Source organism: Cheilinus undulatus, linkage group 18 (assembly GCF_018320785.1).
Source record: "Cheilinus undulatus linkage group 18, ASM1832078v1, whole genome shotgun sequence".
Taxonomy (NCBI): domain Eukaryota; kingdom Metazoa; phylum Chordata; class Actinopteri; order Labriformes; family Labridae; genus Cheilinus; species Cheilinus undulatus.
The window spans coordinates 30,827,440-30,844,176 of record NC_054882.1 but is presented as its reverse complement, the minus strand read 5'-3'; the positions used below and the strand labels follow the sequence as shown (position 1 = coordinate 30,844,176).

The 16,737-nt window shown below is 39.4% G+C and overlaps 2 protein-coding genes across 7 annotated transcripts; both read right to left on the bottom strand.

The window, feature by feature from the left end:
- Window positions 1–1,084: 1,084 nt before the first annotated feature.
- Window positions 1,085–4,765, bottom strand: tdh2 (L-threonine dehydrogenase 2). The gene is made up of 9 exons (XM_041813261.1): window positions 4,624–4,765; window positions 4,279–4,485; window positions 3,618–3,660; window positions 3,465–3,535; window positions 3,157–3,306; window positions 2,895–3,067; window positions 2,717–2,807; window positions 2,334–2,603; window positions 1,085–2,038 (listed from the first exon to the last, which is right to left on the bottom strand). The coding sequence occupies exons 2-9, from the start codon at window positions 4,469–4,471 to the stop codon at window positions 1,893–1,895; spliced, it is 1,137 nt and encodes a 378-aa protein (XP_041669195.1). The 5' UTR covers window positions 4,472–4,485; window positions 4,624–4,765; the 3' UTR covers window positions 1,085–1,892.
- A 570-nt stretch (window positions 4,766–5,335) lies between these two features.
- On the bottom strand, window positions 5,336–16,323 carry zgc:154055 (uncharacterized protein LOC556036 homolog). 6 transcript variants are annotated; one of them, XM_041813260.1, is made up of 12 exons: window positions 15,789–15,834; window positions 15,411–15,467; window positions 15,229–15,270; window positions 14,890–14,998; window positions 14,688–14,813; window positions 12,394–12,567; window positions 12,091–12,308; window positions 11,848–12,009; window positions 10,645–10,786; window positions 8,088–8,308; window positions 7,856–8,007; window positions 5,336–5,470 (listed from the first exon to the last, which is right to left on the bottom strand). In XM_041813260.1, exons 4-12 carry the CDS (start codon window positions 14,923–14,925, stop codon window positions 5,370–5,372), a joined length of 1,332 nt encoding a protein of 443 aa, XP_041669194.1. In that variant the 5' UTR covers window positions 14,926–14,998; window positions 15,229–15,270; window positions 15,411–15,467; window positions 15,789–15,834; the 3' UTR covers window positions 5,336–5,369. The 6 variants fall into 6 exon arrangements, with proteins under 6 accessions (XP_041669194.1, XP_041669188.1, XP_041669192.1 ...); XM_041813254.1 differs by lacking the exon at window positions 15,229–15,270 and having other exon boundaries at window positions 15,789–16,323; XM_041813258.1 differs by having other exon boundaries at window positions 15,229–15,284; window positions 15,411–15,916.
- Window positions 16,324–16,737: the final 414 nt, after the last annotated feature.

Sequence of the window (16,737 nt, the reverse complement as noted above, 5' to 3'; positions counted from 1 at the left end):
TAACTACTCACTCCCTTCTCTGATTCTGTGTGGATAGGTCTCAGTCAGGTTGCACATCTAGACACTTCAAATTTACTCCATTCTTTCTTGCAAAACTGCAGAGAAGCATCACCACAACATGATGCTGCCACCATTGTGCTTCACAGTAAGGATAGTGGGTTTGTAGTGATGTGCAATGTTTGGTGTCCACCAGACAAAGTGTCCTGCCTGATGGCCAAAAAGCATCATTTTGGTCTCACCAGATTGAAGAACTTTCTTCCATTTGACCATGGACTCAACCACATTCCTTCTGACAAGCTCTAGTCAAGATTAAGTCTGAGTTTTCTTCAACAGTGGCTTTCTCTTTGCCACTCTCCCATAAGGCTTTGACTGGTGAAGAACCCAGGCAACAGCTGTTGTATGCAGGGTCTCTCTCCCATCTCAGCTGCTAAAGCTTCTAACTCCTTCAGAGTAGTCATAGGAGTCTTGGTTGCCTCTCTCACTAGTCTCCTTCTTGCACGGTCACTCAGTTTGTGGGGACAAACTGATCTAGGCAGGTTTACACATGTGTGATATTCCTTCCATTTCTTGATGATGGATTTAACTGAACTCCATCCCCCGACTCCCCCGACACTTAATATCCTTTCCGCTGAATTGCTTGGAGTGTTTTTTTTTTGTCTTAATCATGTAATGGTAGCTTTTATACTGCTATCACTTGAGGCACATTCAGATGATCAGCATTTCACTAACTGTGAGATTACAAGCACCAATTGGCTGAATTAGGCCAGTCACTTTAAAATATGGTGATATTTATGCAGTCACTTATTTTGTCTCACATATTTTTGCTTGACATCACTTTTTACAAATCTGTTTTACCTTTGACATTAGAGTTTCATTTTTGAAATCTTTTGTCAAATTACTGCATATTGACCATGATTGATTTATAAAATCAATAGAACATGCTCGAGGCAGAGTACTTTCTATGGGCACTGTAAGTTGCTAAAATCATTTTTAATATCATGGCCAACTCAGAAGTAGTTGTTATCCCTCTTTATTCAACATGTAGAATAGGTGGAAAATCAAGACTTTACAATAATCATTGTAGTTTGGACATGAACACTTTTATTGTTCAAGGTTTGATTCAAAATACACAGCATGTTTAGATAGATATCATAGGGTAAGTTACACTAATTAAGGCTATATTTTTGTTATTTATTCTCCTTCATAACCCAAATCACACTGCTGATAATATAAATAAACAAAGGGTTCCTTTTAGGTGCCACACTATGGATAGTGGATATGTAAACAGTGTGTATTTTTATTTGGAGACTTTATCATTATAGTTTACAAAATACATGGCAGGTAATTACAGCCCAGAGTAGATGGAGCAAGATATTGCAGGTGATTTGGAAATTAAAGTGTACCCAATATTTGCTTCTGTGAGCGCAAAACTGCTCCCAATTGTGATATATGTTTTGTTAGACATTGTTGCAGATTATTCTGTCCATGGGTGTGCTAAACATGACAGCTGAAAATCTATCAAACTTAAGAAAAAAGTACTTTTCTTTATCATCTGAGGCAACATTCTTAAGTGCAAAGAGAATCCTTTACTTTGATAACAATTAAAAACAACAAAGATGAAGAGAAGCTTTGACTGTGACAGCATATGATTCCCTGAAAAAGACTGAAATGTGTGTTTGAGTGCATACGTAGTGTGTCATATTTTACACTGTATATTGGAGGTTCTGGCTCAGAAATCCAACTTTACAAACAATCACTGGCTCATATTTGCCATTTACCAGAGTAACAGATGATACATGTTGACAACTGTGAAAGTGAAGTGAAAAAAGTATACTGTTGAAAAAAAGGCTGAAGAGAAGTCAGGGGTAGGGAATTGGTCAAAGCATAATTCGCTAGCTGACTGGCAAACCCTCGTTGGCCCTCTTGTCCCGAATGGAGCGTAGCATGTCTGACACCAGCTCCTCAAGACCAAAGGCTGGTGCCCAGCCCCAGTCTCTCCTGGCATTAGAGTCATCAAACCTCACAGGCCAGCTGTCTGCTGCAAAGTGACAAGTGAGATAACCATATTATTCCCACCACATCATTTTAATTAAATATAGCACAGCATTTCCACAAATAACTTCATATTTCAAAGACGTTAGAAGAATCACACATATAAATTTTTCTTGGGAGGTCCGTAGACCTTACAGCCTTACAGATTAAGCTTCAGCCTTAAATTCCTTCATTTTAATGTGTAAATGTGTATGTGTAACTTAAAGGAAAAGCTGCATTTTGCCATTTTTTCGTAAGGTTATTACCAATGTTGTACGTATGCTAAATGAGTGAAGTCTTACCGATGGTCTGGCGGACAGAGTCAGGGTTGTAGGTAACCTTAAGGTGAGGGAGATGCTTTCGGATTTCTTGGGCCACCTCTTCAGGAGTGAAGCTCATTGCTGCAATGTTGTAGGTCCGCAGAGACAGTTGGCACTCCGGAGCCTGCATGAATTCTACTGTAGCACGGTGGCAGTCAGAAATATGCATCATGGGAAGACGGGTATCAGGACGCAGATAACACTCATGGTGACCTGTGCTGAGAGCATCATGGAAGATTTGAACTGCATAGTCTGCAAAGATAGATAGCATGTACTGTTTAGTCCATGAATTCTTGTAGGCGTTAGTATCATTGTAACATTTCAATAGTGAGTATGTGGCATATGCACAGTGAGTGATGTAATACCTGTCGTCCCCCCTCCGGGAGGTGTGTTCACTGAGATAACCCCCGGGTAACGTAGGCAGCGAAAGTCCAGACCATATTTGTGATGAAGATACTAGAAAAACAAAAAGAAGCAAAGAATGTTGAGTTTTTGCAAAGTTTAACTTGTCTGCAATTTAAGATAGCATGAAGATAAACCCACCTCGCCCATCAGTTCTCCATGCACTTTTGACACACCATAGATGGTTCGAGGTCTTTGGACACAGAGGTCAGGGGCAGGATCACGTGGGGAAGAGGGGCCAAATGCTCCAATGGTGCTGGGGACAAAGAGGCGTAGGCAGTTCTCGAGGGCCAAGTCCAGCACATTATGGAGGCCTAGATGGACAGAAAATGATCCAAAACAGATTTTAATTTTTTTCCTGATGACAGACGATACGTCTAAACAGCATTAGTATTCACTTGACCTGTGATGTTGATCTTGCGTGCCAAAGCCACATTAGCCTCTCCAACAGCACTGAGCAAGGCGCTGTAGTGGATCAGCCAAGTGATTCGATTATTTACAACCAGTTCTCTGAGATGTTTGAAGTCCAACACATCAGCGTAAACAAATGGACCTAATGGGAAAAAAACATTGAATTGAAAGAAAATAATTTAGAATTTCAAAGCCAAAAATCAATGTGAATAATTCTACATTTTAATTGGATAAAAGTTGAAATTGTATGAGCTATAAACAGCTCCGAAAAAACAAGAACTGGAATGACTATTTGCATACCGCTGCTGATAACATGAGGTGGAGGCTTCTTAATGTCTGACAGTATAACATTATCTGTTCCGAATTTGTTCCTGGACAAGAACAAAGATAAGATGATGTTAAACTTCTGATACTTTAACACACTTAATGTCAACAAATTTTTGTGTATCCCACCTCAGCATCTGCGCAAGTCCCACACCTAACTGTCCCAGACCACCTGCATACAGAGACAAAGTTTAATATTTTAGTCTGTTAACACCAAACAGGATTATGTTTAGAGTTTAAGATAAAAATGAAATAATTTTTTAAAGTACTGTCTTTAGAGCTTTTTGTTTATTCCAAAGCTTAATCATGGGACAAAAAGTGACTGCAGGCTATTATTCTTCCTGCATCACCCATTGGCTCTTTAAAACCACCAGCACTGTCTGTGCTTGCCCTATTGTGATGAGGCTAAATGGGGTCCTGCTGCTGGCGCAGATTGAAAACAACTCCAAAAGAAAAGAAAACATAGCACATGTAGTAGTAGCATACCACTTAGGTTGCTGATGTCATAATACTCTCGAACACTATTTAATTTAAACACAAGAGCTGTTTTAAAAGGGAGTGGGGGGGTAACTTTCTCAGCTACCTTAAAAGCATTTTCTATAGGAGGCACTCAACCCCTATTATAACTGCTTTGCAGCAAACAGTACATACCGGTTGGCATTGAAAGAGGTAGAAAACAATGGTAGCTTCACAGGTACAGCTTTTGGTTATGTAGAAAAATCCTTCTTTACATGAATGGATACTGTACATCTAAAGAGAGAGCAGCTATGGCATAAGAAATTTGTATTACCCGTGATGAGGACACGGGGGTTTTCCTTTGGAGGGAGAGGGCTGCATGCCTCTTGACTGTTCCATCTGCTCATCTGTGTGGGTAAACAGCTGAAGTTGCGACCAGGCAAACCTCGCACCCTGCTCAGACAGCCTCGGCAAAACGGGCCCAGCATAGCCATAGGGGGCACACAGACCCGCACACCTGGTTGCATGTCCAGTAGCAGTCCTTCAAAAAGTTTAAGCAAATGTATCTTGAATACTGATTACAAAAGGGCTCATTATCCTGCTAGTGTCCTTTTTTGTTTCAAAGAACGGTATGCAAAGTCATTGAATTTAAATTATAGAAGGATACAATATATTTTACCTGTGTGCTGAGAAAATCTGAAATCCCAACCGATGATTCTTGGTCCAAAACCAGATGATGCAACTTAGTAAATCCAAACTATAAACTTGTGGAATAAGAGCAGTGAAGACAGTTTTCCAGGCATTTAAAGGTTAGAATTAAAATATCACTATCTAAGTGGTCGACGAATTCAGTAAACACAATACCCATTGGATATACAAGCAGGTTAAGAAAGTCATGCTGGGCTATGTGGTCCTTGTCCACTTCGGATAATCACCAGCTTGTGGCTCTTGACTGAAACGGACTACAGTCTCCAGCTTGCAAAGCTCCATGTGTGCAAACATGCTGACTTGCTGTGCACAGGGATTTGTATTGTGAAGAGTGTTTAGCTGAGCTTAACAGGACTGGGAGGTGTGTCAGATATACAGCTTTCCTCTTTTGATAATATTTATGAGCGAATATATGACAGAATAAATAAGCCCATGGGAATTGTGCCAAAACAAGAGAAAATTTTAACACGTTTCAGTATTTTTAGAAACACATATGATCAATTTAAAAATACATTCTCAATATAAATCAACAAAATAAAGTTTTTGTGAAAAGATAAAAATACATACTTTACATTAAAACACAGCTGGTAGTTAAAAAGTCATTAAAAAAACGCTGCAGAAGAAGGTGTTGCACATTGGTTACATTCGTCTAGAAAAAAAAAACTGCTGCAAATGATAAGACTGAGAATGCTAAGTTGTTTGTGTTTTGAAAGGGCATCAGCTTAGTGCCAGCTTCCCCCACTCAATGACCATACTCCGGATTTCCTCCTGAACCTCTTCGAGGTGACGAGCTTGTGGGGTCCACCTCAGAAAAAAACCTGAGAATAACAAAAGAGCTTGAGTCAGAAACAACACTTACTTCTGTGATTGTGTGTGAAGTGTGGATTTCCTTGTATTTTTGTTTTGGTCTTGTGTAAAGATGCCAAAATTGTGGCATTAAATCCAAGAATGGATGTCCATTTCATGTTCAACATAAATCATTTTTCATTTGAGCTTTGTGTTTCCCAGAATGCTGAGGAAAAAAGTCTTATTTGCTGCCCTTATTTACTGTATAACTAATTCTAAAACACTGGAAAAAATGGGAGGCTCCTTCTCTACATAGCTAGGACAAACTGATGAGATATTATATGATAATAGAAAAGACACTGTCCTAAGATAATAACAAGGGTTAAAATCCAACTAAGTATGGGAGCACATTTATGAAGGTTTATGAAATCTAGAAAACAGGCTTTGACATGGATGCTGAGAGAAGGGAGGAGGTCAGTGGAGAACATAGGACAGCGAATTATGTAAGGTATATGTGTGCATGTGTGATTGACGTAGAGGGCTGAAAGGAGGACTATGAGTGAGGTGGTCTGTGTAAGATGAATGAATGGCATATCAATTCGCACAGGTCAAAACTATACTCACATGTCAAGCTGCAGCTTACATTCGCTTATGTTTCCCAAAGAATGGCATTATGAGTTATTCAAAACATAACTTAGTCTACATAACACAGGAGAGATCACACCATAGTACCTTACAAAAAGGACCTCATATCATCCAACACCTTTCCCTAACTCTTTGCATTTTTACGCAGCATGTGGTACCACAGGGCTGCTACTGTAAGGGAGATTTTAGACCACCACTCTATCGTTCATGGAGTTGCTCTAGACTTGCATGCAAGTGTCAAAAATTTTGATTTACTTCATCTGGTGTGCCTGCTTTTTTGGCCTCACAGTTTATGCTGTTCTGTATGTATTTCATATCCACTACCATCACTGTCAGAATTAATGTAATTAGCCAGGCATTGTTCTTTGCCAGTGACACTACCTCCCTATAAAAACTTTTCATGTTTTTTATTACATTTATCCAGTGCAAAATTGTAAGGGCCTAGCATGGCATGAATTTAAACCACAGGTTAAAAAGTCAGCCGTTAAGAAAATCATCACGGTGATGCATTAAAGGACAGTAAGAGAAAACAATATGCACCCGTGAAATGTTTGCTTTTCTCAGCAGTTAAAAAAAAGATTTTACAAATGAAATACTTACTTTCATAACTTTATAACTAAAAAGTACTCATGTTACACACTTTTATTAAAAACGAATGGTTGTCTTTCTACCAAACAACAGATAAGTACTGATGCTGGTGTTGATAGGATCTCAGAATTACAAGGAGCTTTGGAATGAAAATATGACTTGTATAGGTTGTTTGCAACCACGTAGCCCTGAATGTCCATTGGGGGTCAGGAAGTGGGGGACAGCCATTGGGAATGAATGGGAATTTAGTACCTAACAGTTCTAAATGGACCTCTATCCTGCAATTATCACCAGAAAAAGGCCACATTCATTGAATATGATCCAAAAACAGTGTTTGTTGTTTATTTTAACACATTTTAACAGATTTACTTGCCATGGTTGTGATCAATACCACAATTACCACAAACCTATATAGTGTTGACTGTCCAGATAAAGGGAGACATGAGTCTAGAGGAGTTTAGCACTGAGCTAGCCTGTTTAAGATATAAAAAAAAATCCTTAATTTGTCATAAAACATTCTTTCACTGAAATGGTGATGAACTATCAACTGAACGAACCTTGTGGGGTAAGAGATGGAGGGATGATGAGCCATTCAAAAACAAGCCTGTTCTACTAAACAGCTCTTTAATATGAGCCACAATAGCTAGCTGCCGTTTGAGTGCCAGTTTCCTTTCCTCATTATTTAAATCCCATTTAAAAAGCCAAACTGGTGCCAAATGAAGGGCCATTTGGGAGCTCCACTGAGCTGAGCCAAACAAACCGCTTTGTGGACCACACCTAAACGTTGTGTGACACCGCTCATCCAGGCTTTAAACAGAGCCTTTTTAATTCCTGCTGCTCGCTTTTTATTTTTGTCTGAACATGTCTTTACTTTCATAATTTGAAAACTTGTTGTAGTCATAAAAAGCTCTTAACATGGCCTTTTGGTAGTGTTTCTCCATGCAGAAATCATGACTTACCCCCAAGGAGAGTTCTCTGCTGCTACATGACGTCATTTTAAAAGAACCTATATCTATTTTTCGATGATAAATTTGGTACTTTCTGTCCTATCAAACTAATTATAACAATACCATGATAATAATGGTAACTGTGATATTTTAGATCATAATTATCGCAACATGAAATTTTAATATTGTTTCATCTACTTGATTAATAGTCTAAATAAACATTCAATGAAAACTGACCTTTCCAAAGCTGCAGGGACTGTGGGTGAACTGAGGGCCAGATTGCTAGCTCAGTGGGTTCATACAGTGGGTTAGAGTAGTAGTCTCTCTCCCTGGGTCTCAGCAGTGCTTGGAACAAACAGTGAGTCTTCTCCATCACACCCAAAGCCATTCTAAGAGAAAAGAATGAGGTTGAAGGTAACTATTCTCTCTTACACCTCAATTCCCAGTCACACAGAGGAATACCACTGACCTCTCCCGATAGCTGTTACACAGAAAGGTGCCATAGTCGGACGCGTAAGCCTCAGTTGCTAGCCTCAGGAGCAGTGCCTCAGAGAAACCCAGTGCCAGGGGGAATTGACGCCACAGCTGCCACACACAGTCCATCAGCAACAAGAAGACTGGGGATTCTTGCTGGAGACGGGCATGGGAGAAGGCAGAGTGGGCACATCGTTGCATGAACGGGTGTCCTGCCTGGAGAGAAGATTGCTTATTTGTACAAACCAAAACATCCATGTCAGGTGCGCACCTAAATCTTCCAGATTTGTTTGTGTCAAGCACATCCCCTGTTCTGGATGTCTGGTCTGCTTGGAGCTGGTTTTGGAGTAGATTGTAATGGATGTGGCAGCCAGTCAAACCCTCAATCCTGAGGATTCAGTGGGACACTGGGAGCTTTATAAAAGTTGGAGTGCTTGACAGTTAGAGAGGTTAAGGCTCAAAACAATTTCGTGTTTAACTCTCATGTAGTTACGGCCTGTGCAGTGTGTTAAGATATTTACTGTGTTAAGCAGACTATTAGACAGTGTACGACATTACTGCTATTAAATTAAAGGCACTAAGTACGGGAGACTGGGCCAGGAACTGTTCTTATAGAAAAAGATGACAAATTCCAGTATTAATTCTTTGGTTAAGTGTAGCCAGGCTTTGTAAGAAAGTTGTACTAGTTAGATAATTTTTTCATCCCTCATATCTTTTAGAGCGTCAGGAAGCACATAAACTATTATTTCATCTATCGATTGACTTAATCACCACCCACAGATCTCATTAAGAAAATAATTTAACATATAAAAGACATACAGTACTGGGCAGAGATTTAAGGCATGTGGAGCGCTAACGGCTCTTCACAGGTCCTGATGTTCCACAACCCTGGGCTGAAGAGAGGAGGCAGGGTGGCCAGAGTCAGTGCTGACTCATTTCTTTAGTCCGGGCCTTTGCACCCCTGGTAATACGCCCAGCAACCACCAACAGTTTTCAGGTGCTTAGAACATACACACAACAACCAGGGGTTGTGGCAACCCCCCTACCCCCCAACAGTACCCTAGGCTATGTTTAAGCATCACATCTACCCATAACTCCGCCCTAAAGCTGTGGTTTTTGTTTTGTTTTCATCAGATTATTATTTTACCATGCTCATGGTAATGTACAAAGACATCCAGAGCATGACCTGGGTTGTGTCAAACCTCCTTCCCACCCGATGGGGCCCTCAGGTGGGCGTACTCGCCATTACACCTCTTATTCAGCCTCAAATTTTGGCCCAAACATGCCTAAAACTTCTGCACAATACTGTATATTTGTACATATTTGTAGGTGCACTTTGTTGCACCTAATTTTGCTACTTGAATTTGTCAACTATTAGGCCTTCATATTCATTCTTTTTCTATGAATGAAGATGGAGATGATTCCTCAAATTAAGTCAGAACTAAAGAGAATCTAAGGCCTTAATCCTCCTCCATATTTCTGTTTTAATTAAAGATAAATTGAGGAATATGGATGTACAAATATATATATGAGGATAATGTTTGAAGAACGTTAAATTCAGGGGTGGAAAGTAACTACATTTACTCAAATTACAGTAGAGTTGAGTAGATATTTTGTGTACTTATACTTTTTTTTTTTTTTAGCACATTTTAAAATCAGTAATTCTAAGTTTTGGGGGAAGTATTATATTTTATTACATTTTAAAAAGCATCAAGTACTGAGAAATACAAGTCAAGAAGAAGAGGTTCTAGCTTTCTGTCAGTAACATTAAACTGGGCAGTTGTTTGGCTTTCTTCTTCACAAGAATCACTCCACATTACATCCAAAAACATCTGCTACATTTCACTTTTTTTAAGGTGTGCTTCTATCTAAACAACCAGGTTGGAGATCCATATTCTCATGTTGTTACTACACATTAAGGATCATATTTAACCATAAAACTTTTACTTGACTAAATTTGAACCAAAGGCATTGCCCTTTTACTTGAGTACAACAGTCTTATACTTCTTCCACCTCTGGCTATATTTGTATTAGGCCATGACTATGACTTTCCTAAATCAAGATAAAGCTACACTGAGCAGATTTGAGAAGGAGAACCAAGAACTCTAGAGTCAATGACCGCTTAATGCAAAACTGAAAAGACTGAAAAGACATTTTTCTTTTTGAGGCATTTCCTGTTGAGGGTAAACTATGAAGCAATATCCTTTAAGCGAGAGATTTGGTAATAACAAGACATGAGATTGTGCTTGAAAGTTTCTTTCCTTTGTATTTTAATTCATAACCTGTCTGACAGCATGTCTACAACCTAAAGTGTTATTTCAAACCCAGAGACTTAATAAATGAGACATACAGAGCTTTAAAAATGTTCAAAGGTGCAGCATTCTGAATCTGATAGAAAATGGATTTTAAAGTGAGATCATCTCATCCTCATGCTCCGGTGTCTCCATGGCTTATTTTCAGTCTAAGTCTTTCACATTTATATTCTAATATTTTCAATTCAGTTGTTCCAGTGTTTAGTATTTTAAACAATGTAAACACATACATACACTCACCTGCACCCACTCCCTCTCCAACAGAGAAAGGAAGCCCTCCAGTGAGCGGCACATTGGATCCATAATGAGCTGGGCCAGAGTGCTGATGAGCAGAGTGGAGTCCGTCCCTTCAGAGCCATGAACTAGAACTGAATGTCCGTCCCTGGCCGAAAAAAAACACATACTTCAGCACTTTTCTTCAGTGTGTGTAAGAAAAAGGTGTGCATACTCATTTAACAAAAGCCCTGAAAGGCTTCAAAGTTTTAAATGTTTTTTCATAGTATCCCCACACCCTTACATGCATGCCCAGAAACTGTCTTTTGCATTTAAACAAAATATGTTCATGTTTTTTGTCTTCCTATGCACTGTTATTCACATTGAGAGGCAGATTTTGTCTTTTAAGACTTTCTTGCTTGGATAGAGGTGATTGGGTGGTAAAGGTGTTTGAACTTTCATGTCCTAAATTCAATCTTATGTTTTTGTCGGGATTACATTTACATATAGTTGTAAAAACTATTCAAATTATTAGTTATTCAATTTAGAATTGCAAATTAACTATGCTACTGAGGAGCCTTTTTAAGGTAAAAGAAATCTTGACAAATGGATAAAACTAGGGATACACATCACTGGATTATTTGCAGATACAGTGTCTGTAAAAATGTTCATCCTTTGGATGTTCTACCCTTTTTTGATTTTATAAAGCAATCATGGTCATCAAATTGTTTTTTTTGTTTTTTTGACAATAATAATAATAATATAAACAAAAATACGGTATGTAAAATAAGTGACTGCCTCAATATTCACGCCTTTAAAGTGACTGACCTAATTCAACAGAGGGCCAGCCAGCTGGTGCTATTAGTCTCACAATTAGCGAAACAGGGACCACCTGAGAGCAGCAAATGTGTCCTAAGTGATTGTAGCATAAATACAAAGATAAAGTATTCCTGGCTACCATTACCCCATGAAGACAAAATAATACTCCAAGCAACTCAGACAAAGGTTAGAGGAAGTCAGGGGATGGATACAAAAAATTGGAGAATTTCCAGAATTTGCAGAAATGTTCCTCATTGTCAATACAGATATTTGAAGCAATTATCTGCTAATACTTATGTTATGTCAATAATATTGTGCATTACCAGATAAAACTTGGCAGCTCCACAAGCAAGAAACAAGTGCACACAATCTGTAAGATTACCACTGACACAGTGTAGTTGATGTTCCTACCTCTCCACACACTCTGCCAGCAAGCCAGCAGTTGACAGAGCAGTTTGGACATGAGACAGCCACTTTGAATTCTCCAGCTTACTAAGCCATCGATCCATATTATTGGCCTCATCACCACAGGCCTCCACTAGTTTGATTAGGCTCTCCTGAAGCGCTTTACCTCTGCAGATACATTAGAGGTAAATCATGTTAGTTTGCTAGGATGAAACAGCAGCCAATCCCATTATTCCATTTTTCACACACCTTTCCATTTGTCTGTGCAGTCTCTTCCAGCGGCTATAACATGATTTGGACTCAAACCCTCCCCCTGTCATCCGAGCCTGCGTCGCCTGCTGACTGGAGCGGGTGTCGATAATATAACCTTTGTCTGAGCCATCAATCACAGCCTGGAGGAGAAACTCGTCCTCTTTACAGCGCTTCCTATTGGCACCTGGCAGCGGCTGACTGCTGCGCATGATTACCTGGAAAAATGAGTTTCACTGGATTATCATGAGGTGTGTATGAAATGCATGCTTATGGTGATGAGAATTTAAAAACAAAGCTCACCATGCCGTTCTTTCTGTGGTAGTAGCAGAGGACAGGGAAGCGTCCTCCTTGTCTGAACTTGGCGACCTTTTTTAGCATGTCATCATCTGTGATCTTAGGGACGATGACAGCTGGAGGGTAAGAGGGACTTACTGAGAAGCTTCTGTTCACAGTGCTCACCCTCCATTTATAATGCTGCAAACAGAAGACAGATTCATTTCATTAGACTGACATTACTTTGTAGAAATCAGTTTGATTTCTACAAAGTAATGGAGTTTGAACCCAAACTGTCAGACTCACTGTAGTTAAGTAATATAACAAAAAAACAACATATATAGATTTTTTTCCCATCTGAATATTTACAGTAAAAAAGCAGGTTGTGGATGACTGCAGCTGGGAGGTATTAGCTGGAAAACTCAACTGGATAGCTACTGAGCTACTTCAGGTTCAAATTTGATAACAGTATAACAGAAAATGAGTATTTTACACCTGTGCCCAGGTGTTTCCAAACTGAAGACTCCATAAAGGACCCTCAGCTACCATGAACATACAGCTTCAATAAATAGGCTGCTACTCCTAAATGCTTCAACATACAGGCATCATCTTGGTCTCTATGGAAAGATATCACTTAAATAAATCTTGTCCATTATCCAGAATCACTGTCAGTGTTACTGGCACAGGAATAAATGAAATAAGGTTCATTTTTAAAAGTTATTTTATAATTAATGAGGTTGAAAAAAAATCAAAACAAGTGTTATTGTTGGAAATAATTGGACATATGAATTTCACATTTCTTTATCATCCTACACTTGTATTTACGTTACTAGGCACCGGTTTTACATAATATACTTTTATCATATTACTGGCAGCAGTCCAGTCCTTATATGGCTGGCATCTTGTGATGATATCAAGCAAGAAGCAGGGACTTCCCTTCAACCCTGGCCCTTATTGGTTATTGAAGGCTCTAGACAGAGTAAGGAAGTGGTCCAATGAGGTGTCAATCCAAAGGTCAGAGGTTGGCAGACTTGCTATATAGCAAGTCTAAAAAGGCCTGCCTGAACTAACGCTAAAAGCTCGACTTACTGGATAACAAGGCAAATAGACAATCAAATCCAGGTTTTTGGGGATGCCAATGAGATTTCAGGTGGCCCTGTATGGTCCTAGCCGGCACTGGCTCAGCCCCTGGAATATTATTGGTACTGCTAATTGCTGGTAAAACTCAACAGGGAGTTCAGAAACAAGATGTTATTATTCCATAGCTTGGACACCCCTGATCTATATCGATGAAATGTAGATTTTTACTCTTTCTGATGCAATAAGACTGTTTTTGGTGGAATATCATGATCAGGAGAGTACAGTAGAGCTCTTAATGGTAAGTTGTGTAACTTTTATTATTGCTTCTTTGTTTGTAGCAGGGGGAATGCATAAATTGTAGATGCTATGATGGTTTAATCCTGGAATGGTTTACATGGCGGGAATTTTGAGAGTCTGAGCTTTCTGGTGGAATGGCATGTGGTGGATATGAACAGCCAATCTGTAAATAACTAAATAGTTTTCGGGCTATCAGATTTTTAATTAAGGAGATTGGATATGTGTGAATAAAACTGAAAAAAATGATGATAAATGCTATATTGTGTTTATTGAAGCAACTAAATAAACAGTGTCTCTTCTAAGATTAAAAGGAACACTGCTAATACATTCAATTCTTAGGTTTATAGGTCTGACAGGGAACTGTTCAGGTCTGGACCTTTTGCACTTTAGAGTCTTTAAGATCTTCTAGAAAGTAACTGAATAACCCTGGACTGACCAAAACAAGTTGATAGCAAGCTCTAGAGAAGTAAGCAGACATTTTAAGATGACTGGTATGATCCAAATTTGACAGTACACATACAAGCGCCAACCAAGTTTTTCAGATTGAAAGACAGTTGACAACTGCAGAGATTTCTGCAAACACAAAGTGTGTAAAACACACAACAATGCTGCCTTAAATGTCGGCCCCTCACCATAGCACCATGCTATTTCCCAGAGGAAGGTGTATGTCTATTAATGTCTGAAGGCACACATTCAAGCTGTGTGCAGCACATTCTGGGGTTCAGGAAAACAAATACAAGCTAAGCAACAGGGATATCCTGAATCCTGACCCGTTCGTCAAGTTTCCCTGGCATTTTCCTGTCATATGGTTGCTGGATTGTTGCTGGGAAAGGCTGCCTGTGGCATTGTTTGTGTGTCTCTGGATGTCTTTCTATACGTTTTATGCACCACATTCCTGCACAGCAGAAACAGGTTCGTAGGAAAAAGATTTATGTTTTGCTTACGAGCTCCAGGGTTTGACTGTAGAGCTTCTCAGGGGACGAGAGACCCCACTGGTTCTGCAGACTGAGATCAGAGGGTCTGTAAAAGAAAGGATACATCTCCGAGGCACAGTCCAAACAGGACAGTGTCTAGAGAAGGAAATCTCGCGTCAGATTTAAAGCATATATTTCCTATGTTAAAGACAGAGGAGGATTATTAGAATACCTCAATGGAGTGTGCAATATTTAGACACTGCTCCATGCCTGGGATGTCAAGCTGAAGAACACGCAAATCTTTACACTTGATGGTTACCGTCCCTGATGATCCAGATGTTCTGTAGAAATAAAACCCCCATGATTCTTATACAAAACAACTGCAACAATACCACAGAGCTTTAGCAGAGCAGACAGGGTGACTTGCAACAGTATGGGAAGGCAAACCCAGTCCAGCAGGGCGTTGTGTGAGAAAGGGGTTTTCTCTTAAACTAAAAAACAAAACAAAACAAAACAAAACAAACAAACAAACAAACAAACAAAAAAAAAACAAAGCATATGCAGCTCTTACCCTTTTGTTGATCAGAAACATATCAAGTGTTTTCAGCTTTGCCTAGATGGAAGAAGCTGTTAGGAGCAAGCAACACACGTGAAGGTAACTGTATGTCATGTTAACACATTTAATATTTCCTTTATCTTTTGTCAAAAGCAGCAGCATGAAGCAGACACATGGCAACACACAGGATGTCCAACCTTTCACTGTTGCCTGCATTAGAGAAGAGGCCGGAATAGGATGAAAGGTTTTCCACACTGGTTAAAAAGATTTGAGGAATAATTAATTAGGAAATCAGACATTCACTAGAAGAGACATTAGAAGTGAAGAAGTTATGCTGATTGGTGTGATGATTTGTTTAAATATGATCAAGATTTTAAGTAATCATCCAAAGGAGTTAAGACCCCTCACATCAAACTAGATAAAGTAGTTCGTAGTTGTAATCAAGAAATCATTTTGGGAATCCATTCACTTTTCAGTCATATTTTTGGTCAGCTTGAAACAAGTAGTTCTCATATTTCCTCATTTTAAGATAGTCACAGACATCATCGTTACAGTGATGCACAGTTCCTCCTCACCTTTTCTCAACAGCATCGATATTCCTGAGGAGAAGTAAAACCTGCCGGGGGCTGCCCTCCTCCCTGTCCGAGAAGAGCAGGTGGTGTCCGGTGATGCACAGTGTGCCTCTGCTCGGAGGGTGAAGCGGCTGTCGGAGGACAACATCCTTCACATTGGCGGTCTTAATGTGTTCAGAAAACTCCATCAGTGCCTCGTCACGAACTAAGTCCCTCTACTGCTGCATTATTAAATCTACTGAAGAAGCACTTTTTAAGTGAGGGGGCGCTTCGAAACTCTTCCGCGCCTCTCAACGAAAATCGAAAGTAGATCCCTCCGCGGGTCCGTAACTATGCTGGGTAACGGCGCACTTGTGCTCTGTTTATTTGCCGATAAGGTTTCTATAAGTAGAAACCTCTTGTTTTCTGAACATGCAAGTGCTGCAGCTTCTCTCCCACGTGGACTTGACTGAACACAAATAGGTGCTCGAGAAGACAGAAGGCGGAAGTTGACGTTTCCTGAGAAAAAGCAACGCTGAAATATGTCACAACTTGCTGGTAAAACTTTTGTGGGTGAGTTGGGGGTGGGGGGCAGTGGCTGTGAGTTTATTTCATAGATATAATAAATGAACACTAGATGGCAGCACATTCAAACGTTTATCCTCAGAGTCTGCAGTATAACTAGAGGAGTTTATAGCTTACATAGCATTATTGAGGCAAAAGGGGCTCTATTATGTCATAAATTGATACAAGAAAGTTTGTATCCTGTATTAATTTAGCCCACTTAGATTTTTCCAGACTTTTTATAAGTTATTTTAAAAGTTTATGTCTTTTTTAATAGTCCCTTGCACAAGACAAGTATCAACAAGGAAAACGAAGGTTAAAAAAAACATTTCCAAATGCAACTAGTACATTAGTGGTGGGTTGTAACCTTGCATACTTTTTGATTAAATACTATTTTAGTATTTAGTAT